Genomic DNA, 23,609 nt, shown 5'->3' with positions numbered 1-23,609 from the left:
TATTTCTTTGGACACCCTAGACCGAATGGACTGGATGAGTTGAATGTTGAGTTTCCTACTTTTGCGGCTCTGAGACTAACTCCTCATGACTATATTCTTTTTAAGATCGTCACAAACTGTCTTCTTCCAATCACATCCAAACCTCTAGCAGAGATCCGACCATACCACTGCCTGATGTTTTATGGTTTGCGTCGGCGTCTCGATTTTGATATCATGTCGAGCATCTATTCTTCGATCATCTCATATTCTCAGCCTAGCAGCTCCACTGTTTATATGCCTTATGGGCATATAATTACAGATTGGCTCGAGACTCTTCAGATTGATGTCTCTAAGGGTAGAATAGTCAAGATGGTCAGACAGGATTGCAGACTTGGGAAGCGGGCATTTTCCAAGTCTGGAATCATAGGACAAAATGGGGATGTTCGGTGGAAGGATGGGAGAGCACTAGGTGAGTTACCACGGGGACCTCCATGACAAGTTTCTCCTGTTGCTGCTCCTCCTGCTGCTGACGATGGAGAGGCCGATCCTGATCTGCGCTGGCAGATCGCCGAGCTGGAGAGTCGCTTTGATCGACACGATGAGCTGCTGGTTGCTGAGCTTCATGGACTGCGTGTTCGGATCGACCAGCGCTACGATGACTTACGCAGTCAGCAGTTGGTGACGCAGCAGCTGCTTCTGGGCTGGATGGCCAACTACCCACCTCCGCAGCGCTTCTCGGGCCATCCACCTTCGAGCTCCAGCATACCGCCTCAGGATTACGTGCCTCCCGCAGATGATGATGATGTTCCTCATGTTGAGGACATTGATTGATACATTCTGTTTGTCACTTTGACTGTCTGTGTTTTGGATGTTATTCTGTTGGATATTTTTGTATGACCTGGATGCTATTCTGTTGAGGATATTTGCTTATTTCATCTATTTATGCTGCTCATTTTCCTGTTTTCCTTTTTGTGTCATTTCCTATTGACTATTAATATGCTGTTCCTATGCTTTGTCTTGACTGCCTCTTATTTCTTTATTACTGTCTCATAATACACTTAGAGGGAATTCTAGGTGCATTAAGAAAAAGACAGTATGGGTTAAGGGGGAGTCTTTTGAGTCTTATCACCCCATTCGCACCTTTTCGGTGTTTGACAAAGGGGGAGAGGATACCTAAGTTTAGAGATGTATGAAGGCTTGATTTTAGGGGAGAAGATAACGGGAAGGATCTTGATTCCCGTTATTGACTTAGTGGTGTATCCATCTTAGGGGGAGGATCGTGATTCCCCTAAAATTATGAAAATAAAAATATTTCTGATCTAAACTTAAATCGTGTTGTCAAACAACAAAAAGGGGGAGATTATTGATACAGTCTGACCTGACTGTTGTTTTGATGTTGACACGGATTTAAGTTTGTATCAGATGTTAATTAAACTCGGTTTGATTAATGATCAAGGTTGATCAAGTGGAAGGGAAAAGTCCAAGTTGGAAACTTGGCACGCGAAGTCGGAGAGGGCTCGGTAGCTCGTTCTCCGGACTAGGTCGGAGAGGGCTCGGTAGCTCGTTCTCCGGACTAGGTCGGAGAGGGCTCGGTAGCTCGTTCTCCGGACTAGGTCAGAGAGGGCTCGGTAGCTCGTTCACTGGACCTGACGAAGTCGGAGAGGGCTCGGTAGCTCGTTCTCCGGACTAGGTCAGAGAGGGCTCGGTAGCTCGTTCTCTGGACCAGACTAGGTCAGAGAGGGCTCGGGAGCTCGTTCTCTGAACCGGACTAGGTCAGAGAGGGCTCGGGAGCTCGTTCTCTGGACCAGATTAGGTCAGAGAGGGCTCGGTAGCTCGTTCTCAGACCAATCCGCCTATCACATAGGCGTTGGATCGGTCAACAGACCGATCCAGTGATACTTTGGATGACTGATCGGTCCGCAGACCGATCTAGTAAGACTAAATTCTCTGATCGGTCTGGTGACCGATCAGGAAACACTCAGTAGCACACTGAGTGTAATCTGATCGGTCTGTAGACCGATCAGGAAACACTCAGTAGCACACTGAGTGCAATCTGATCGGTCTGTAGACCGATCAGGAGAAAATTCCAAGAAGAAAAAGGGTGTTGGATCGGTCTATGGACCGATCCATACCCAATCTGATCGGTCGCCACGACCGATCAGACCATCCTCGGACCGATCAGGCTGTTGTCTGATCGGTCCAAGGATTTGTGATCGGTCTGCTGACCGATCCACAGTTAAGTCCATTGTGCATGCGCTTTCTCTAATATTTTCTGATTCGCACTTCTTTTTGCCCATCTCTGTTTAACCTTCTGCTGTGAGTCTTTTGGAGATACAGGTTGCAGGTACCATACCAGTGCTTGATTTCAAATTAAGCCTCATCAAAGGAATGAGACAAAGGATCTTTCCACTGCTTTCTCTGCGTCAAATGCATTTGAAGCAGCAACGGCTACAGGTTACGATTGGCTGTGTTTCTGGCAGTGATCAGGCGGCGATTGGCTTAACTCCTGGTGATTGGTTCGAGCTCAGAGGCACCAGTGAAGACCGTGGTTCTATTGGTGTGAGCTCAGAGAATCAGAAGAGGAAGAGAAGCGATTGGCGACGCCGTAGCTTGCAGCAGGGATTCGGTGCAGGTTGGCAGCGATCCGGTGCAGGCTGATCGAATGCAGAGACATAAGAAGCAGTGTATGCTAGAAAGAAGTAGAGAACAAGAAGCAAGTAAGAAAAAGCTATGTGTTTCGGTTGAGAGCTTGCTGTGTTCTTGGACTCTGTCTTCATCATCTTCGTGGCTGTGTGCTTACTTTGATTTTCTTTGAGCCACTGTGATATGTAAGTCTTGTGTGCTTCATTTTAAATCTGTTCAAGACTTTGTGGAGAGGTTTCTCCACCGAGAAGGAGAGCTTCATTAGCCAGAGTCATCCGGGGTGTGATCTACCGAAGATCAAGGGCTCGTCCACCTTACGGACACGCCAAGGAGTAGGGGCAAGTTATCCCCGAACCTCGTAAATCAGTGTGTTAGTGTGATTGTTTCCTCTTTGTTTTAGTTTCCTAATTCCGCTGTGCTAACAAGTTTTTTGTAGAAATTTGTGTTTATGTTTTTAAGAGGCTATTCACCCCCCCTCTAGCCATCTAAGATCCCAACACTAAGTTCAGAATGTACACTGTCGTTTCCAGAGCGTATCCCCAAAATGAATTTGGTAATCCTGAATAACTCATCATCGATCTAACCATCTCCATAAGAGTCCTATTCCTTCATTCTGCCACACCATTCTGTTGGGGTGTACCAGGTGCGGACAGTTGGGATTGAATCCCGGCCTCTGATAAGTAATTCCTACTCCTAAGAGGTATTCGCCACCACGATCAGACTGTAGTGTCTTGATACTTTTACCTAGTCGTTTCTCCACATCAGCCTTGTACTCTTTGAACTTATCAAAGCACTCGGACTTACGGCGCATTAGGTAAATGTATCCGTATCTTGAATAATCGTCTATAAAAGAGACAAAATATTCAAAACCACCTCTTGCCTGGATAGACATAGGACCACACAAATCAGAATGAACCAATTCTAACACTTCTTTGGCTCTATACCCCTTGGCCTTATAAGGTCTCTTGGTCATTTTACCTTCCAAGCAAGATTCACAAGTAGGAAAATTTTCCAACTCTAATGAACCCAAGAATCCATCGGCTATAAGCCTTTGAATCCTACTTAAGTTAATATGACCAAGCCTTAGATGCCAAAGATATGTTTGGTTCATTTCCGAAGGTTCTTTTCTCTTATTTGAGTTAGAAGATGTGTTATTAATTTCTATATTTTGCTTTGTGAGAGAAATTGGATTTAAAGTATATAGATTGCCAACCAATGCACCAGAACAAATAATCACTTTATTTCTCTTAATAACCACATCGTTACTAAAGGAAACTGAATATCCATCTAAAAACAGTTTAGAAACTGAAATTAAATTCTTTCTAAAACTGGGTACATAAAGACAATTTCTTAAAACCAAATTTCTATTCTTATTAAAAGATAAGTAGACATCTCCCACTGCAACAGCCGCCACCTTAGTAGCATTGCCCATGTAGACGGTAATTTCTCCTTCAGATAGTCGTCGGGTTTCCTGGAACCCCTGCAAGGAATTGCAGACATGATCAGTGGCTCCCGTATCTACACACCAGGTGCTAGTAGATAACACTGTTAAACATGTTTCAACAACTAGAGCATGAGATATACCTTTGTTGTTTTGATTCCTACGAGGACAGTCCGCCTTCCAATGCCTTGACTCCTTGCAGATGAAGCACTTGCCCTTCGGCTTCTTCACTCCAGCTTTAGGTCCTGTACTCTGAGATTTATTCACCTTCTTTGCTGAGCCAACTTGTTTCTTCTTCTTCTTTCCTTTCGGTTTAGAAGTAGAACCATTTTCAGCATAGTGAACATTAGAATTATGACGGAACAAACCTTCTGCTGCCTGAAGTTCTGTCAGTAGTTCCGCTAATGAATATACCCTTTTATTCATGTTGTAATTCAGGCGGAATTGCTCAAAACTTCTAGGTAGCGTTTGGAGGATCATATCGATCTAAGTTTCCCCATCAATTTCTCCTCCAAGGATTTGTATTTCATTTAGATAAGTCATCATCTTTAGGATATGATCCCTCACGGGAGTACCCCCTTGCATGGTGGCTGTCATTATCTTTCTCATAGCTTCTTGGCTAGAGGCCCGATCCTGGTGACCAAAGAGTTCCTTGAGATTGTTCATAATATCATAGGCTGTTGGTAATTCTTGATGCTGATATTGCAATACATTTGACATTGAAGCCAAAATATAACACCGCGGTATTTCATCTGCTTTTACCCATTTCCTATGGTACTCAATCTCCTCTTGGGTAGATTCACCATTGGGTGTATCAGGGCAAGGCTCAATCAGTACAAACTTATAGCTTTCAGCAGTTAGAACAATGTCCAGGTTCCTTTTCCAATCTATGTAGTTAGGACCAGTAAGTCTGTTCTCTTTTAGTATGATGGCCAGTGGGTTGAAAGTCATCTTAAGAATCACAAATAACTTTTGGTCAAAACTCTAAATTTAGAATAATATTGATTCCTCAAACAATACTATTTTAAATTAATCAACACCTCAAAACACCGCGAATTTTGTATGCCACGATAGTGTGGACGTATAAAAATTCGACATTTGTAAAAGGAGGGTTTAACCCATTAATTTTATTATCTTGTCAACCTAACTTTTTGACAAATAAAATTAATAGTTGGTTTCCTTTGGTCACACGAATAATAGCGGTGACTCCGATGGGGAGGATACTATTAGACGTGCCTAAGTGTATACCATTACTTGACACTAAGTCCATTAATAAGATTGTGCCCCTTCCGATGGGGAAGATCACACGCTCTTAATTAACTTCCTATAGTCATCCAAAATGGAAGTTTATTCTAGTGATCCACAAACAAACTCATCCGATATGGAGGAAGGCACTCAGAGCCAACGCGCAAGTTTGTTTGCATCACTTACAAACAAGTAATGGAGACCGTGGAATTTTGTTTAAAACCCCTCTCCCACTTAGTTATTTAAAAGTGAGGAATTTTGACTATGCTAGCCTACTAAACATGTATACTAACATTCACACACAACATAATCTAAAAGTAATAAATAGAAAAACTAATTTTCAACTATTATGACTTTTATCTATTGTTGTCCTCCGTGTGTAGCCAACCCTAGCTGCTGCCAACTTTGGCCACCGCCACCGGGTCTAGTTGTCACATCCATCTTGCTCCTTGTTCCGTTGCGCCTCTGGTCCTCAAAAGGTTCCACGCCTTGCAAGATTCGATCCGCGACATAAATAGAATTTTACATTTTTTGATCCTATATTCCTCGAAGGAATGTACATGAATACTAGATCGAACATAAAATAAAATTTACATCCATCGATCCTAAATTCCATAAAAGGAATGTACATGTAACTAGATCAAAAAATAAAATCCTAATAAAACTAAATACAGCTCCTGTTGTATTTTATAATACAATCATGCACACACAATAAATGTCCTTGACATGTCCAAGGGTCCAATCACACACATAATAACTATAAGCCATAATAGTTGGATCCTGCATCCACAAAGTTAGCATATCCTACTATTAACCTGCCTAAATTATGTATGACATGTGCATAATAAAACTAATACCAAATACACAGAGGCAAAACCCTAGCTTTGATACCAATTGTTGGTTGCTACTCGAAAAACCTAATGGTTTCACTGTACAAAAATTTTGTACAAAGGTTTGAACCTTTTCCTAGCTACCATGTGTTCTTTTAAATTAAACTTGGATCGTCTGCGGAACTTAACACGTTTAATCCAAAGTTTAATTTATTTGTTCTTTTAGGTTTAGACTTGGATCTCCTGCAGAATTTAACACGTTCGATCCAAATCACCTAGGTTATTAATTCCATTAAATATTAATTTCTAAAATTGGCTTCCAGGACTGCATGGCGAGGCACATGGCCTTCTTGGATATGAGAACAACCACCACCGCCTAGACAAAGCCTTTTAAGGAAAGCTAATATTTAATTTCCTTAAATAACTTTAGGTCAACCGAAAAGAACAATCAAATCACAAGGAAAAGAAAAACAAAAGAACACAACATCGAAAACAAATTCGAAATACTAGAATCGCATGTCTCTTGTATTTGGTATTTTTACATGAAGATAAAACTAGTATGATGCGGAAATTAAATACTAGTATACCTTTTCTTTTGCAAGCAAAAACCTCTAGGTCTTCTACCGTATTCCTCTTCTAACCTCGGACGTTGTGTGGGCAACGATTTTCCAAGATGAGAAACCACCAAAGCACCTTCTTCTCCTTTCTTCAAGTTTCGGCCAAGCACTATGCTTCCAAAAGATGAAGATCTTTTTCCACCAACCAAGCTCCAAGGGATGTAAGCTTTCTCTCCTTCTTCTCCAAGCTAAAATCCGGCCCCCACTTGATCTCCAAGGAAGAAGAAAAGTTCGGCCACAAGATGGAGAGAAGAGAAAGGAACAAGGCCGGCCACACCAAGGAAGAAAAGAGAGAGAAAATAATAGAGGTTGTTCACCTTGAAGGCTCCCATAACCCCCTCTTTATAATCCTTTGCTTTGGCAAATAAGAAAATTTAATTACAATAAAATTTCCTTAACTTTCCTTGACATGAATTAATTAAGAAAAATTAAACAAAATTTCCTAATCCCTCATGTCATGGCCAGCCACCTCATGGGGAGCAAACAAGGCAATTTTCAATCAACAATTAAAATTCCTTATTTATCTTTGGAAATAAAATTTTCCTTTAAAATCCCTTCATGGTTGATAAAAAGAAATTTCTATAATTTTAATTTTTCAACATGTGAATAATTTACAAAGAGAAAAAATAAAATATCTTTCCAATCTACAAATAAGGAAAGAGATTTAATCTCTTTCTTTAATCTTTTGTAGAGACTTATAAGAGATATTTTAATTTTTAATCTCTCCAATAAATTATATCTTTCACATAAGAAAATTTTAAAATTAAAATTCTTTTTTAATTAAATAGGGCTGGCCACCTAAGCTTGGGTTCAAGCTAGGGTCGGCCACCCATGAACCAATGGTTTGGCCAGCCCTAGCTTGATCCACAAGCTAGCTTGGCCGGCCCCTACAACATGGGTATGAAGGTGGGTATAGGTGGGTATAGTACTCTATAAATAAGAGGCTACGATAGGGACCGAGAGGAGGAATTGGTTTTGGTCTCCCGATAAAATTAAGCATCCCGTGTTCGCCCCGAACACACAACTTAATTTTATCAATAATAATTCATTCCACTAGAGAACTATTATTGAACTACCGCACTAATCTCAAATTACATTTTTGGGCTCCTTCTTATTATGAGTGTGTTAGTCTCCCTGTGTTTAAGATGTCGAATGTCCACTAATTAAGTGAGTTACTGACAACTCATTTAATTAATATCTTAGTCCAAGGATAGTACCACTCAACCTTATCGTCATGTCGGACTAAGTCCACCTGCAGGGTTTAACATGACAATCCTTATGAGCTCTTCTTGGGGACATTATCAACCTAGATCACTAGGACACAGTTTCCTTCTATAATCAACAACACACACTATAAGTGATATCATTTCCCAACTTATCGGGCTTATTGATTCATCAAACTAAATCTCACCCATTGATAAATTAAAGAAATAAATATCAAATATATGTGATTGTTATTATATTAGGATTAAGAGCACACACTTCCATAATAACTGAGGTCTTTGTTCCTTTATAAAGTCAGTATAAAAGAAAACGACCTCTGATAGTCCTACTCAATACACTCTAAGTGTACTAGTGTAATTATATAGTTAAGATAAACTAATACCTAATTACACTACGACCTTCCAATGGTTTGTTCCTTTCCATTTTGTTCATGAGCTACTGTTTATAATTTATAAGGTACTGATAACATTGTCTTCTGTATATGACACCACATACTATGTTATCTACAATATAAATTAATTGAACAACTACAAACAAATGTAGATAATTTGACCAAATGTGATTCTTTATTCAAAAAATGTTTACAAAAGCTTAGGCTTTCAGTATACACTCTAACAGTTCAGGTGTGGATTGACGATGTTATGCTTCTTTCTATTATTTCTAGAGGTTTTGGGATAGGTTGAGGTTAGAATAAGGTTTGATCAGTGATGTTTTTGCATTTTCTGTTGCCTCCGGGAGGATGGATAGGTTGTTGTCAGGGTTTGGACTTGGAGGGATGATGTTACCCTTTCTTATGATGCTCTGTATTGTAGTTGATCGATGAAGTTCTTCTTCTTCCTTATGCTCTCTAGATTTCTTGACAGATTTGGGTTTTGCAATTCAAATTCAATATTATACTTCATCTTCAAGTTGGTTTCGGGATTTTGGTTAGATTTGGTGGATGTTTAAGCCTTAATTGAATGTTGTTGCCTTCCCATGAAATTGCTGGACTGATTTGGAAGGTAGGAGTTCGATTCATTGTGGTTCTATTTCACTGATTTGCAATGGTGCGTGGATTCAACTCGATTCGATGATGCTTTCCATCAAGTTCTGCTTAACTGAATTGCTATGGATTTTGTGTAGGTTCAACTCGATCCAATGTCGCTTTGCATCATGTTCTGCCTTACTAAATTACTGTGGATCTTGGGTAGATTCAACTTGAGGTGTTCTGTTTCTTTGATTAGCTGTGGTTTTGTGGTTAGTTTTGTGGTATTCCTCTTCTCCTTTGGTAGTAATTCGGTGCTGGTTTAAGAATGGTATACTAGTATATTTAGGTACATAATTCAGTTTGATTTTCCTTTGTGTATGCATACTTCTATTGTCTTCTTTCAAGGTAGGTATATTTACATAATGAATAGAATGTGCTATGAATATAAGTAAATGTGGATTGGTAATGATTTCTTATGTGGCTAATTGGATGAGTATGAGCATATGTGGTGACAGTACGAGATGGGTGTTCCGGGATGAGCTCTAAGGAGGGCCCTTTCAAATATGACTGATTAACTGATAATGTAATTTATGTTGGCTTCGGATATATGACTACATGTTCTCCTAGGAGGTACTTCTAGGGTCATGATTATGGACTGAATGACTGACTCAAATTGTGGTTACCACATTGTGGCATATCTATCTTTATTATCTATGTAGGCTCTTTTACATTCCGTATTTCCCTTCTCCGTTCTGTAATTGAGTTTATGTTCTATGCCTACTAGTTACTGTTTCTGTTACTTTATGAATGTCATATCTTTCATATTGGATTGTATTTGCTGGGTTCGTAGACTCATGATGCTTACGTTACATGTGAGGGAGACACCTCCCAGGATATGATGAAAGACATGCAGACGGAATAGACGAGGAGGTGGGATGGACGCATGACATATTGTCCGGATGTCTTAGGAGTACTGTGAAGGTTTGTTTTCTCATGAGTCCTTTATTTGTATGAGTTGTATTGGTGCTTCCCTGTTCCTTCTATTAACTTTTTGATTGATGTTATTGGTTATGTTGGGTATAGTAGTTTATTTTGATGGAATTACTATTATAATTTTTTTACAGCAAATATTTAAAAGGTTACTTTTGTTTAATCATTGGTCTACAATAAAAAAAAATATTGAGGAAAATCTAAGGATATTTCAATTATGACAATAATGATTAGTGAATTTATTTATTTATTTTGTTCTTTTCTCATCCTAGTTACTAACTAATCTCTCTCTCCTGTAAATAATTCTCATTCCTAACAGCAAATCTAGTTAATTTAGTTATTTCCATGGTCGATCTCTTTAGTGTAACTTAGTCCCTTAAGAAATGGTGGGCCGCTGGTAATTGTCTTGTTGGCTGGCTGGATCAATTGCTACATGTTTTGTAATGTCAATTGCATAGGGTTCTCAGTAGGAGAGACAACCTAATTACTGTTTCAATATCTTTACCTTCTAATTTGTAAATGATAAAATTTATCATCACAGTACTAGGAGCGAGTAAATCAGAAAATTAAAACTATCCATAGAAAATAATTCCTCGGTCTTGATCTTGTAATGAAGCTTGAATGGTTGTTAATAATGTTTTGTTAGGTCTTTTGAATTTCCAGGAAAATATAAGGTTAAAAATGCTACAATATGCTCAAACTACAATCGCTGTGGATAATGACAATGACTATTCTGTTGCTCACCATCGCTGTGGATAATGACAATGACTCTGACTATCCTTTTCATTGACTTTTCGTTTGGATATTGAACTGGTGGCTGGGAAAAAAAGTCGAAGTCAAATGAAAATATTTTATCTGGAAAATAAATCGAAATGAACTCATCTAGAAAGTTTTTATAGAAAATAATAACAATAAAAGCTTGTATTAATTTAAGATTTACACATATAAGTAAGCCGCAAGTCCTCCTATCATTCCGCATTCCCAGTTGGGTTACTCAGGAAATATGAAGATTCAGATCTGCTTCTTAGCCGTTTTCTTCACCGCCGTCGCCACCTCATCCCACGCGCAGGAGTGCGGCAGCCAGGCCGGCGGCGCGCTCTGCTCTGGCGGTCTCTGCTGCAGCCAATACGGCTATTGCGGCTCCTCCTCTGCCTACTGCGGCACCGGCTGCCAGAGCCAGTGCGGCTCCGGCGCGCAGTGCGGCAGCCAGGCCGGCGGCACGCTCTGCTCCGGCGGCCTCTGCTGCAGCCAGTACGGCTACTGCGGCTCCACTTCCGCTTACTGCGGAACAGGCTGCCAGAGCCAGTGCAGTGGCTCAACTCCCTCCCCATCTCCCCCTAGCGGAGGCGGCGTGTCGTCGATCATCACCTCCTCTGTTTTCGAGCAGATGCTGCTGCACCGGAATGACGCCGCCTGCCCGGGCAAGGGCTTCTACACCTACAACGCGTTCCTCACCGCCGCTAACTCGTTCGTGGGGTTCGGGACGACCGGCAACATCACCGCTCAGAAGAGGGAGCTCGCGGCGTTCTTCGCACAGACATCCCATGAAACAACCGGTGAGTGCCCAGCTCGCTCTGTGTTGAAGTCAACGATACATAATTTCATTTTACTCCTCAAATTTAATAAATTACAATTTTGGTCTAGAACTCTCAAGTGAAATACTTTTTAAAAGAATTCTCATTTAATTGTTTAAAGGCTAAAACTGAGTAGTAAAAAAAAATAAATAGGAAATTTTTTCCTGTTTAATTAATTAATTGGAGAAAACCAAAAACTAGGAGGATGGTCAAGTGCTCCAGACGGCCCTTACGCATGGGGTTACTGCTTCTTGGTGGAACAAGGGAATCCACCAGATTACTGCGTGACAAGCTCGCAATGGCCGTGTGCTGCCGGAAAGAAGTATTACGGCCGAGGTCCCATCCAAATATCTTAGTACGTACATTCTTTCTTTCTTTGTTTTTTTTCTGTTTACTTATTCTTTTGTTTTACTTTTTCTTTTAATGTATTATGATATCTTCGAGTATCACTGTCTATATATCCACTCGGTGCACAAACGCGCAGGTCGTTTATTGTTGTCCAGTGAGTTTGGGGGACAAAAACGTTAATGCGTTGTCGTTTATTGTTGCAGCAACTACAACTACGGGCCCGCAGGCCAAGCTATCGGGTCGGACTTGCTCAACAATCCGGACTTGGTCGCTTCAGATCCAACCGTCTCCTTCAAGACGGCCATCTGGTACTGGATGACCGCACAATCCCCGAAACCTTCGTGCCACGACGTGATCGTCGGAGGATGGACACCGTCGAGTGCTGACATAGCAGCGGGGCGGCTTCCAGGCTACGGCGTCATCACCAACATCATCAATGGAGGGATCGAGTGTGGCAAAGGAACCAACGCGCAGGTCGCAGACCGAATTGGATTCTACAAGAGGTACTGTGATATACTGGGAGTGACCTACGGGGCCAATTTGGACTGCTATAATCAGGCCCCCTTTAGTTAATAATAATAATAATAATAATAATAATAAGTTCGATGTAATGCTTAAATATGATAAATAAATGACTATTATTATTATATAGATCTATCGATACTTTAATTAACTGCTTCAGAGATGCAGAAGCTCAAGTATCTCTGTAGATGAATTCCCTTTTAAATACCCCCAATGATTTGTGAGGCATTGCAAGCACTTGCGTGCTTGTGTAACGAGTGCAGTATGGCATCAACCGGCTCTTCTCCGACACCTGACGGCAAGAATAAATTTACTATCTAGAACTTACAAATTCTGTATCCCTGTTTTATGCTCACAAATTCTTGAACATATCTAGTATAAGCAATTGGTTAAAAATTAAATAAATTGAATAAATGAAAATTGATTAAATTATTTTTTTTTAACAATAGAATTTTGTCATTAAAATTAATAAATAGAATTGATATAAAATTGACTAGTTTTGTCAATTAATTGAATTTTTCTCATCTGATTAATATTAGATAGTTTATTAGTTGAGTTGCATGTCCAATACAGATATATTAATAGATTCATCGTAAATCGAAATTAAATCAAATAAATTTTAAAAAATTATTATTTAAAAAAACTAAAATTTTAAATTAAATTTCCTAATTTGATCGATTAAGATTTAATCGTTAATTCATATTAACTTATTGTTTGCTCACCTAGATATATTTTTTATATGACTAATCTCGACAATTGGCATGCCGTCGTCCAATGCACACCAGCTCTTATTAAAATTTGCATAGAAGGCCCCATCATCTCCCTTGTCTCTTTTAGCCGGCATCTATTTTATCAATAATTGTAACAATTCCTTAGTCATTCTAAGCGGAATTTCTAGGAATGGTCTTAGTTTTCAAATGGTTATTCAAGTTTTCAAATTTTAATGATAAGGACGGGAAAAAATATATTGAATTGAAAATCTTATTTGCAAATAGAACCCTTTCATAAAAAAGAAAGATGCTAGCAGGGCCGGCCCTGGAGGAGGGCGGCACTGGGCGACGACCCTGGGCCCATAATTTGAGAGAGCCCGACCGGAGCTGCAAAAGATGCACTAAAACTTGACGTCCTATGTTCTTCAAGCATGGCCGGAGCAGCATCACCAGTAGGTTATACAGGCTCGCTATGGCATTGGCAAGCACGAAGTATCTGTGACGAAGCCAAATGTCAAAATGCTAAATCGTAATGGATCTCAAATATCGACGCTAGGGAAGGAAGCTTACACAAAGACAGGTGTTTGCTGAAATGTCGTAGTGAAGGACTGGAGAATGGGGTTGGTCCCTACCACGACCACTGTGATTGTTTTTGTCTCCTTGTTGAATGCCATGAGCCCTGCAGCCGTGGAGGTGGCCACAAGAGCTGCCAACCTTAGTGATACGAGTAAGAGGGTTACCGTTTGATGTCACGGCCTGCTCTCCGTCTCAGTTTGCTTCCCGTTCTCGTCTGCCATTGCCGGAGAGGAAGAATCTGTGATCGTTACTACTAAGAAGAGATTAAGTGAAGGACGGGATGCGAATTAGTTTTTTCGCCCTGGGCCCCCTGTGTCGAAGGACCGGAGCTGGATACTAGGGACTAATATGAATCTACTTACAAATATATAACGTTTTTTTACCGGAAGACGTACGTTGAATATGGAATTTATCAAAAGATATATCATAATTGTGTTTATATCAAAAGGTATAGAAAAATAAATGTAATCCCCTTTTAACTCTTCCCCTAAATTCTTCTTCTCATTCACTAATTTCTAGGCATCCAAATCATAATTTTAATTGAAATTGATTTTGTGGTTCGGATGCACTTGGTCTCACCATCTCTCTCCCTCCATACCTCTTCCGGGTCTTATATACATGAAACGATTATGAACTTCCTCCGCTTGTCATACCTCCACGTGCTCTTTGGCGGGATTGCAAAAGAGTAATTAGGATTTAGAGATATTGTACGTCATAAGAGTTTCAAGAGACGAGTTCAAAGGACAACAGTGATTAAAAACCTCAGCGTTGAAGGACAAATTTCTAACAAGAGTGAAATTAGTAGAAAAAGACAGATAAAGATTTAGCGATGTATGTATAAATTTACTATTGTAAAATAGGTTTGTATTGTAAAAAATAAATTACACTTTTATAGCAAAGGGTGATAACAAAAATCATGTTTATGGTGTCATTAGATGTGTGGGGAAGAAATATTGAACAACACTTGCTATATGATGTACTCCATTACTTAATCGGTTTGCAAGGTGCTTCACTGTGATACTAGATTTCAGCTAGATCTTACTCATACATGTTCGGTTGATATGGTAGGTATCATCACATTGGGCTTGATATGCAATCATATTAGGCCCACTTTCTTCCTTGATCAAAATTTTGGTTTGATATTATATTTACCTTCTCCTGGCTCAACCTTTCGTAGTGATTGAGAGTTTGCATAAATCTAATTACCCTAGGTCCATCAGTGAGTTTTGACCAAAATCTACTAATGGACCTAGACATGTTTGATAATACTCATTTAATGTGTTGTGAGTTTCTAGTATTGCAAGGAGTTAAATTGTACTATCCATTGCTTATTTAGGGCTCTCAATTGTGGTCCAACGTTACGAGAAGTTTCTACGTACTTGAATGCGGGCCTGATATAGGATGATATCAGACCTAACGTGATCTTTGGTTAAAACTTTACTTTTACACCATATATACCATTTCCTCGCTCAACCCTTCCTAGTGGTTGAAAATTTACAAAAATACAAAAACCCTAGTTTTATAAGTAAGATTATGTCACAACCAAATAGAAAAATGGAGAATTGTAGCTAAAGCATATAAAAAAATAAAGTTGCGCATACCTCCACCTATAGTTGGGCCCCCACCCCCGCTTTTATAGCATATGGTATCTATGCACGCATCTCAAAGCATGTGCACATATTTCCAAGTGTTCTATGAAAATACAAGCTAAAACGTGCCCCTAACACCTTTCCTTAAACAAGCATGCATATCTCTGATGTGATAGGATAGAAGCTTCTAAAGTACCATTTGCTTGTGAAACCTGCTACTTTGTCAGTAGCACAAACCCCCAAAAGAATACGATGAGATACGTAGGTGGGTCCCACTGTAAGCCTATCGACGTCTGATTGACCGGGGTGCCCTAGCTCAGCAGTGTCCATCATATCTGTCGTCTCATCTCTTTCCTTGCTTCCTGACCGTCATTGGTTATCTTCGCCTGATCGGACGTGGTGCTCGGTCAGTGAGCCAAGCTTGTTGTGCATTGACATTTACCTCTTGACTCCATCTGTCGGCCTTTGGCGAGCCATTCGACACCCTTGTCCGACTGATCGGGCTCCCCCCTCATCTACTCGCTCGATCGTCCGGCCCGACCGCTTGGCCGAGCCTTTGACCATTTTTTATCGTGACCTCCTCGTCAATCGATCTCCCTTACTTTGGCATACCTTTGGTGGCCCCCTTCTCACCACCGCAACAATGGGCATAGAACCATCAAGACTTGTGACCATATGGCAAAATGTGATTTGCTCGCCCCCAGCGCCCCCGTCAACCTGTCCTTAAGCCAACACGGAGGAGGTAAATTACGGGTGGCTACTAGCTATTAATGCAGGTGGCAAAGCATGGGGAGAGGCATGCTCAGATATGCTGAATTTTGACCCCAAAATCTTATATGACAATACCTTATATTTTAATTTATCATCGCACCACCCCGAGGGATATCAAGACTTGTGACCATGCATATAGACGAGGATGAGGATTATGACCATGAAGATTAGTGAATTTATTTATTTATTTGTGTTCTTTTCTCTTCCTAGTTACTAACTAATCTCTCTCTCTCTCCTGTAAATAATTCTCATTCTTAACAGCAAATCTAGAGTTAATTTAGTTATTTTCTTGGTCAAGCTCTCTAGTGTAATTTGGTCGCCTAAGAAATGGTGGGCCGCTGGTAATTGTCTTGTTGGCTGGCCGGATCAACCGATCAACTGCTACATGTTTTGTAATGTAATTGTATAGGGTTCTCAGTAGGACAAACAACTCACAATCTCTTTACTTTGTAATGAAACTGGAACTGTTGTTAATAATGTTTTGTTAGGTCTTTTGAATTTCCAGGAAAATACAAGGTTAAAAATGCTACAATATTCTCAAACTACAATCGCTGTGGATAATGACAATGACTAATCTGTTGTTCACCATCCTGTGGATAATGACAATGACTAATCTGTTGTTCACCATCCTGTGGATAATGACAATCACTATACCATAGCTGATTCAGCTGTGGATAATGACAATGGCTCTGACTATATATCCTTTTCATTGACTTGTTTGGATATTGAACTGGTGGTTTGGAAAAAAAGTCGAAGTCAAATGAAAATATTTTATCTGGAAAATAAATCGAAATGAACTCATCTCGAAAGCTTTTATATTAAATAATAACAATAAAAGCTTGTATTAATTTAAGATTTACACATATAAGTAAGCCGCAACTCCTATCATTCCGCATTCCCAGTTGGGTTACTCAGGAAATGAAGATCCAAATCTACTTCTTGGCCGTTTTCTTCACCGCCGTCGCCACCTCATCCCACGCGCAGCAGTGCGGCAGCCAGGCCGGCGGCGCTCTCTGCTCCGGCGGTCTCTGCTGCAGCCAATACGGCTATTGCGGCTCCTCCTCTGCCTACTGCGGCACCGGCTGCCAGAGCCAGTGCGGCTCCGGCGCACAGTGCGGAAGCCAGGCCGGCGGCGCGCTCTGCTCCGGCAGCCTCTGCTGTAGCCAGTACGGCTACTGCGGGTCCACTTCCGCTTACTGCGGTGCAGGCTGCCAGAGCCAGTGCAGTGGCTCAACTCCCTCCCCATCTCCTCCTAGCGGAGGCGGCGTGTCGTCGATCATCACCTCCTCTGTTTTCGAGCAGATGCTGCTGCACCGGAATGACGCCGCCTGCCCGGGCAAGGGCTTCTACACCTACAACGCGTTCATCGCCGCGGCGAACTCGTTCGCGGGGTTCGGGACGACCGGCAACATCACCGCTCAGAAGAGGGAGCTCGCGGCGTTCTTCGCACAGACATCCCATGAAACAACCGGTGAGTGCCGAGCTCGCTTTGCGTCGAAGACGATACATATTTTTCATTTGGCTCCTCGAATTTAATAAATTACAATTTAGCTCTAGAACTCTTGAGTGAAATACTTCTAAAAGAATTTTCATTTAATTGTTTAAAGTCTAACACCGAGTACTCCAAAAAATTGAATAAAAAATAGGAGGATGGTCAAGTGCTCCAGACGGCCCTTACGCATGGGGTTACTGCTTCTTGGTGGAACAAGGGAATCCACCAGATTACTGCGTGACAAGCTCACAATGGCCGTGTGCTGCCGGAAAGAAGTATTACGGCCGAGGACCCATCCAAATATCTTAGTAAGGGTCTTTCTTTGTCTATATATCCATTCGGTAGTTGGTGCACAAACCAATATCCTCCACTGAGTGTCCAGTGGGTTTGGCAAAAAAACGTTAATGCGTTGTCGTTTATTGTTGTAGCAACTACAACTACGGGCCCGCAGGCCGAGCTATCGGGTCGGACTTGCTCAACAATCCGGACTTAGTCGCTTCGGATCCAACCGTCTCTTTCAAGACGGCCATTTGGTTCTGGATGACCGCGCAATCCCCGAAACCCTCGTGCCACGATGTGATCGTCGGACGATGGACGCCATCGAGTGCTGACAGAGCAGCCGGGCGGCTTCCAGGGTACGGCGTCATCACCAACATCATCAATGGAGGAATCGAATGTGGCAAAGGAACCAACGCACAGGTCGCTGACCGAATTGGATTCTACAAGAGGTACTGTGATATACTTGGGGTGACCTACGGGGACAATTTGGACTGCTATAATCAGACCCCTTTTGGTTAATAATAATAATAATAATAATAATAATAATAATAATGTATTAAGGCTAGCTTGATGTAATGCCTAAATATGATAAAATAAATGATTATTATTATGATATACAGATCTACCGATACTTTAATTAACTGTTTCAGAGATGCAGAAGCTCAAGTCTTTCGGTAGATGAATTCTCTTTTAACTACCCCAATGATTTGTGAGGCATTGCAAGCACTCGCGTGCTTTGTGTAACGAGTGCAATGAGGCAGCAGCAACCTGCTCTTTTCCGACACCCGACGACAAGAATAAATTTATCACCTCGAACTTACAAATTTTGCATCACTGTTTTATGCTGACACTTTGGGCATATTTAGAGGTAAGCAACTGGTTAAAAATTAAATGGATTGAATAAATCACACTTGATTAAATTAAATTTTTTAACAAATTGAATCGATAGAATTGTCATTAAAATTGAATAAATAGAATTGACATAAAATTGATTAGTTTGGTCTGTTATTGGATTAATCGAATTTTTCTCATTGATTGATATTAGATAGTTTATTAGTTGAGTTGCATCGTCCAATTTGGGTATATTAATCGATTGATTATAAATCAAAATCAAATTATATAAATTCTTAAAAAATAATATTTTTTAAAAACTAAAATTTTAAATTTAATATTTTAATTTGATTGATTTAATTGGTTAATTCGATTTAACAATTGATATTAGATATGTTTTTTATATTGCTAATCTTGACAATTGATATTGCGTCCTATCTACACCAACTCTTTTTAAATTTGGTATACAAAGGTCATCAATCTTCCTTATATCTTTTAGCAAGCATCTATTTTCTCAATAATTGTAACAGTTAAGTCATTCCTCTGCCATTCGTTTAGAGAGAGAAGTTTTCCATTCTCTACACAGAAGGCGATGAGAATAGGTGTTGGTTGGGATCTCCGATGAGGTATACTCTCGGAGCTAGAGGGTAGTGGCAAGAGGAAGGTGCCTTCTACGATGGGGAAGGGATCTCTCCCTCCCCCACTTCTCCCTCCTCCACTGTGGGAGGCCTGATGGGAGTTCACTGGATTCTGTGGGTCATCCGAGTTGGTATGTGGCGGGTGTTACCACAATGAGGTCGCAGGGTCGATCCTCGGGGCAGTTGGGGAATAAATCCCCTATCTCTGTATTACACCCTGTCCATCACATGCTCGCTCGGATGCTGCGATTTACCTTCTTCGTGATGGCCTTGGGTTGAGTACGACGGGGGCACTGGGGGTGAGCGTTTCGCCTTTTTGCCACAATTGATGGGAGCTCACTGTCGGCGACAGTGGTTGAGGCACAGTTTCGTTGGAAAACAACAAGGAGCAACCTCGAAAAGCTGGGGTTCTCCAGAATGAGCAAGGTTTTCAACCCAACTAGGGAATCGTTGTGAAGCTGGATCAATGATTGATTGTGGGAGGAGGAAAGGAGGATAGGGCGACACTTCGGGAGTTGGAAGACATGGGGCGAATAACAACTTCCTTTGAAGAGGGTTAACAGAGAGGAGGAGTCTTCTTCTTCCGTGCGTAGCTGGAGGGTGCTCAGGGTCTGTGTCGATGATCGACGACTGTTGGGGTTTGGTGCACAAATCACAAATTGCTTCTCTCTAGCGAAGACCACTGGCTATCACAGGGATGTGAATGGAGACAAGTGGGTATGAGTGGCGGTTTGGGCTATTACGGTGCTCATTAGCAGGGGAGAAGGCAAGTTTCTCAAGCAGTGCGGCCAACTACAATGTTGTCCGATGACTAGCAAGGCCTTGGGTCTTCTCCAATGAAGTTTTGTAGGGAAAGGAGCCTTGAGTACACCTTGAAAGTGTAGCCTACTTGGATGTTGGGAGAGGGAAGTTCAAAATTCAAAAGTAGGGCACTGAGAGGGAGTTTAAATTTGGAATTTGAAATTTGAATTTCAAACCTCCCGCTAAAATAGGTAGAAGAGAGAGCAAATGATACATCATGTGGAGGGTTGAGGAGTATGGATACTGGGGTTCTTGTTTGAGTCCAAACCCCACAACTCGAAAGGCAAACCTCACTGACAAGCATCACACATTCTTCTTTAGCAAAATTGCCCAGCTCGGGCCAACCAAACTGAGTCTACCACACAAGTGAAGGAGACCCCCTTTGCTCATATTTTCAAGTGATGTTAAGCTCCCCTCTGGTGTAAATCTGGACCAAGCAAGTGCATATGGAGGAGGGAGGCAAATGCAACTTGTCAAGGTAGACGATTGCAGGGGAGGAGAGTTGATTAGAAGAAGTGATGCTTGGGGAGTTGCTCAATCTCGGAGGACTATCAACTCAGATGATCGCTGGAGAGGGCTACCGGACTATGAAAGGCTGATGATTTCTTGGGATGTGGCTGGGAGTTGCGGACGAGCATCAAGGCAAAGTAATAGATAGATGGGATCATAGCGACCATGTCAATGAGTGAATCACTACTTGTTGGAACCCCAAGGTGTTTTGAAGTGATCAAATGAGTTAAGTTAGGTCCTGTTGTATCTAATCCTTATATCTAAGTGTACAGGAGCTTAGGAACACATGAAGTCGAGCAGAAGACGCGACTAGAAAGAAGGACGGCACGGGGAAAGAGCCGACGGGCTCGGTACGTCCGAGGGACGAGGTGACCGCGGAAGAGTACGCTGGTGGACGAGAAGAACGTACGCGACGTTCGAGGGACGAGAAATCGGGAAGGAAGTGTTGGAACCCCAAGGTTGGTTTTGGTGTGATCAACAAGTTAAGTTAGGTTCTGTTGTTTTCTTACCTTGTGTCTAAGTGTGCAGGAGCTTAGGAGCACAGGTACTCGAGCGGAAGACGCAGCTAGCGAGAAGGACGACACGCGGTGCGTCCGAGGGACGAGGCGCTGCGGAAGAGTACACCGGGGGACGAGAAGGAAGTGCGCGCGATGGTTCCGAGGCACGAAAGCCGGAGCGGAAGATTGCTCGGGGAGCAAGAGACGCAGCTAGCGCGAAGGTCAACGATCGAGGGACGAAGTCTGCGGATGAGTACGCTGGTAAACGAGAAGGGACACGCAGCAATTCCGAGGGACGAGAAGCCGGAGGGAAGCACGCTCGAGAAGACCGGAAGATGGGTTCGGGTGAGCCCTATTCCGGATGTCAGAGATCACCCAATCAAGCGGATCTGGAGCAGAAGAACCGGACCGAAGCGGGACTGAACCAGAGAAGCGGTCCCGGATGAAAAAGTCAACTGTGTTGACTTTCGGGGTCCGGGGCGCCCGGAACCCTTCCGGGCGCCCGGAACAGTAATTTTGACCAGATCGAGAATTATCTCGATCTGAACGTTGGGGGATAAATTTTATCCCCCCCAGGGCGCCCGGAACCTTTTCCAGGCGCCCCGACCAAGGCTATAAATATAGATTTGGTCCAGAAGCTTTTCATCAGTTCAGAAATTGTAAACAACACTTGTGTGCTTCCACTGTTTAGATTAGCTTCTGTCTCTTTGTGCTTACACTGCTGTAAACGAGGCTTCTCCGCCTGAAGGAGCTCTTAGTGCGATCTTCATCCTTGGATTAACAACCTCCCCGGTTGTAACCAAGTCAAATTCGGTGCCTCGTTTTTATGCTTTATTTTCTGTTTAATCTATTTTTTATGTGTTAGTTTAATCGTACGAGAAAGGGTTGTGTTTGATTTTTCAGGGCTATTCAACCCCCCCTTCTAGCCGGCCGCATCGGTCCAACAGGAAGGTTGTTGGTGCAGGAAGCATCCGACGATCAAACTCGTGTTTTGATAATGGCAAAGGATTCAAAGTTAAGGTGTTTTGTGATCTAACAAGTCTGCTTGAGTATTTCAGGAAAGTCCTAGCTGCGGTTAGGCAAAGAGAAAACCCTAGGGGTGGTAACCCTATGCGGAAAGTCTTGGCAGGTCGATGGCTTCAGGCAAAAGTCCTAGGGGGTGGTAACCCTAGGTGGAAAGTCCTGGTGTCGCGAACCAGGTGAAAAACTGGACTAGCCGGCAAGCGGATGTCCAGCAGAAAGTCCGGAAGCGTCGAGTGCTAAGAAAAAGTCCAGTCGATCTGGAGGATCGCACTGGCAGCAGATAAATCTCCTGAGTGGAGTAGGTGAGGACGCGTTCCCCGTAGAGGGAACAGTAGGCGTCGGGTCGACCTAGGGTTTCCGGACGGAAATTCTGTTGGAGGATCTTGCGGCCGGCTTGAAGGGGGGTTGGATAGACGGCGCCCCCAAATCGTTAGCTTCCTACGTATTCGTTAGTGCGCAAGCGGAAATACAAATACTAAAGCAATGAATACGAAAGCTAAAGAAGGAAAAGAACTAGCAAACCAATACACGTTGATTTAACATGGTTCGGAGATGATGCTCCTACTCCACGGCTGTCCGTAAGGTGGACAATCCCGATCCTTCGGTGGATTAGCCCCCGGAAACTCCGGCTATCTCAAGTCGCTCCTTGTGGGTGGAGAAACCTCACCACAACACACCAAGACCTCTTGGATTCCACAAACACTTGAGCACTTGTAGACTACTAATTAGACCTTAACCAAGTCTAATTTCGTCGCCTTGGCCGGCCATACCAAGCTCCTTCTTATAGAGCTTGGGGAAATCAGCCTTGTTGATTTGCCCGTTACCAGTCGACTGGTCCATGCACCAGTCGACTGGTGCCAGCCCAACGGCACTCCAACGGCTATCTGTGCTCACCACCAGTCGACTGGTCCCAGTACCAGTCGACTGGTACAACCCTAAACTTAGGGTTTCCCATCCCGAGTACATTTCACTCGCACTCGGACCCTCACGACTCACTTGACTCTTCTTTGCAGCCTTGACCTCTTGCCTTCAAGCCTACTTCCTTTGGCTCTCGTCCCTCGGATGCATCCAAGCCCGCGGCTTGTCTCCAATGCCATCCTTCGCGTATGCCTCGAAGTCGCTTCCCTCGGCCCTTGTCCTTTCTGCCTTGTCCACGATCTCTCAGATGCATTCAAGCCCGCGGCTTGTCCTCAATGTCATCCTTCATCGGACCCGAAGCCGTCAACCTGAGTCACATGTGTCACCTGCAGTCCTGCACAACTCAAGTACACATATCAAATAACAAGGGTAAACCTAACTTAAACCCTTTGCCCAAACACCAAAACACATGGTCCCACAAACCATTGGGATTGCTCCAACAATCTCCCCCTTTTTGGTGTTTGGCAATACGTTTAAGTTAGGGAAAACATATAGCAAATAAACATGCTAATACAAAGGACTTACGATGCCAAGGCTACACACTTGGACTTACTCCGCCGAATGGACTTACGTTGCCAAGGCTACACACTTGGC

The 23,609-nt window shown here is 42.3% G+C and overlaps 2 protein-coding genes across 2 annotated transcripts; both read left to right on the top strand.

The window, feature by feature from the left end:
* Positions 1-10,922: 10,922 nt before the first annotated feature.
* Positions 10,923-12,506, top strand: LOC122056188 (chitinase 1-like). Its single transcript, XM_042618022.1, has 3 exons — positions 10,923-11,492; positions 11,712-11,865; positions 12,062-12,506. Exons 1-3 carry the CDS (start codon positions 10,940-10,942, stop codon positions 12,429-12,431), a joined length of 1,077 nt encoding a protein of 358 aa, XP_042473956.1. The 5' UTR covers positions 10,923-10,939; the 3' UTR covers positions 12,432-12,506.
* Positions 12,507-16,912: 4,406 nt separating this feature from the next.
* On the top strand, positions 16,913-18,434 carry LOC122056187 (basic endochitinase C-like). Its single transcript, XM_042618021.1, has 3 exons — positions 16,913-17,497; positions 17,673-17,826; positions 17,947-18,434. The coding sequence occupies exons 1-3, from the start codon at positions 16,945-16,947 to the stop codon at positions 18,314-18,316; spliced, it is 1,077 nt and encodes a 358-aa protein (XP_042473955.1). The 5' UTR covers positions 16,913-16,944; the 3' UTR covers positions 18,317-18,434.
* The last annotated feature ends 5,175 nt before the right edge of the window (positions 18,435-23,609 follow it).

The sequence above is a fragment of the Zingiber officinale genome, chromosome 3B, assembly GCF_018446385.1.
Source record: "Zingiber officinale cultivar Zhangliang chromosome 3B, Zo_v1.1, whole genome shotgun sequence".
Taxonomy (NCBI): Eukaryota; Viridiplantae; Streptophyta; class Magnoliopsida; order Zingiberales; family Zingiberaceae; genus Zingiber; species Zingiber officinale.
The sequence above is the reverse complement of the archived record's forward strand: the minus strand, read 5'-3'. Positions and strand labels throughout refer to the sequence as shown.

Excerpts from the sequence above, each read along its gene's own strand:
- LOC122056188 (XM_042618022.1), top strand. The coding sequence starts at position 10,940 with ATGAAGATTCAGATCTGCTTCTTAGCCGTTTTCTTCACCGCCGTCGCC. Across the intron at positions 11,493-11,711 it reads GACATCCCATGAAACAACCG|GAGGATGGTCAAGTGCTCCA; the intron begins GTGAGTGCCCAG and ends ACCAAAAACTAG. Across the intron at positions 11,866-12,061 it reads GGTCCCATCCAAATATCTTA|CAACTACAACTACGGGCCCG; the intron begins GTACGTACATTC and ends TTATTGTTGCAG.
- LOC122056187 (XM_042618021.1), top strand. The coding sequence starts at position 16,945 with ATGAAGATCCAAATCTACTTCTTGGCCGTTTTCTTCACCGCCGTCGCC. Across the intron at positions 17,498-17,672 it reads GACATCCCATGAAACAACCG|GAGGATGGTCAAGTGCTCCA; the intron begins GTGAGTGCCGAG and ends AATAAAAAATAG. Across the intron at positions 17,827-17,946 it reads GGACCCATCCAAATATCTTA|CAACTACAACTACGGGCCCG; the intron begins GTAAGGGTCTTT and ends TTATTGTTGTAG.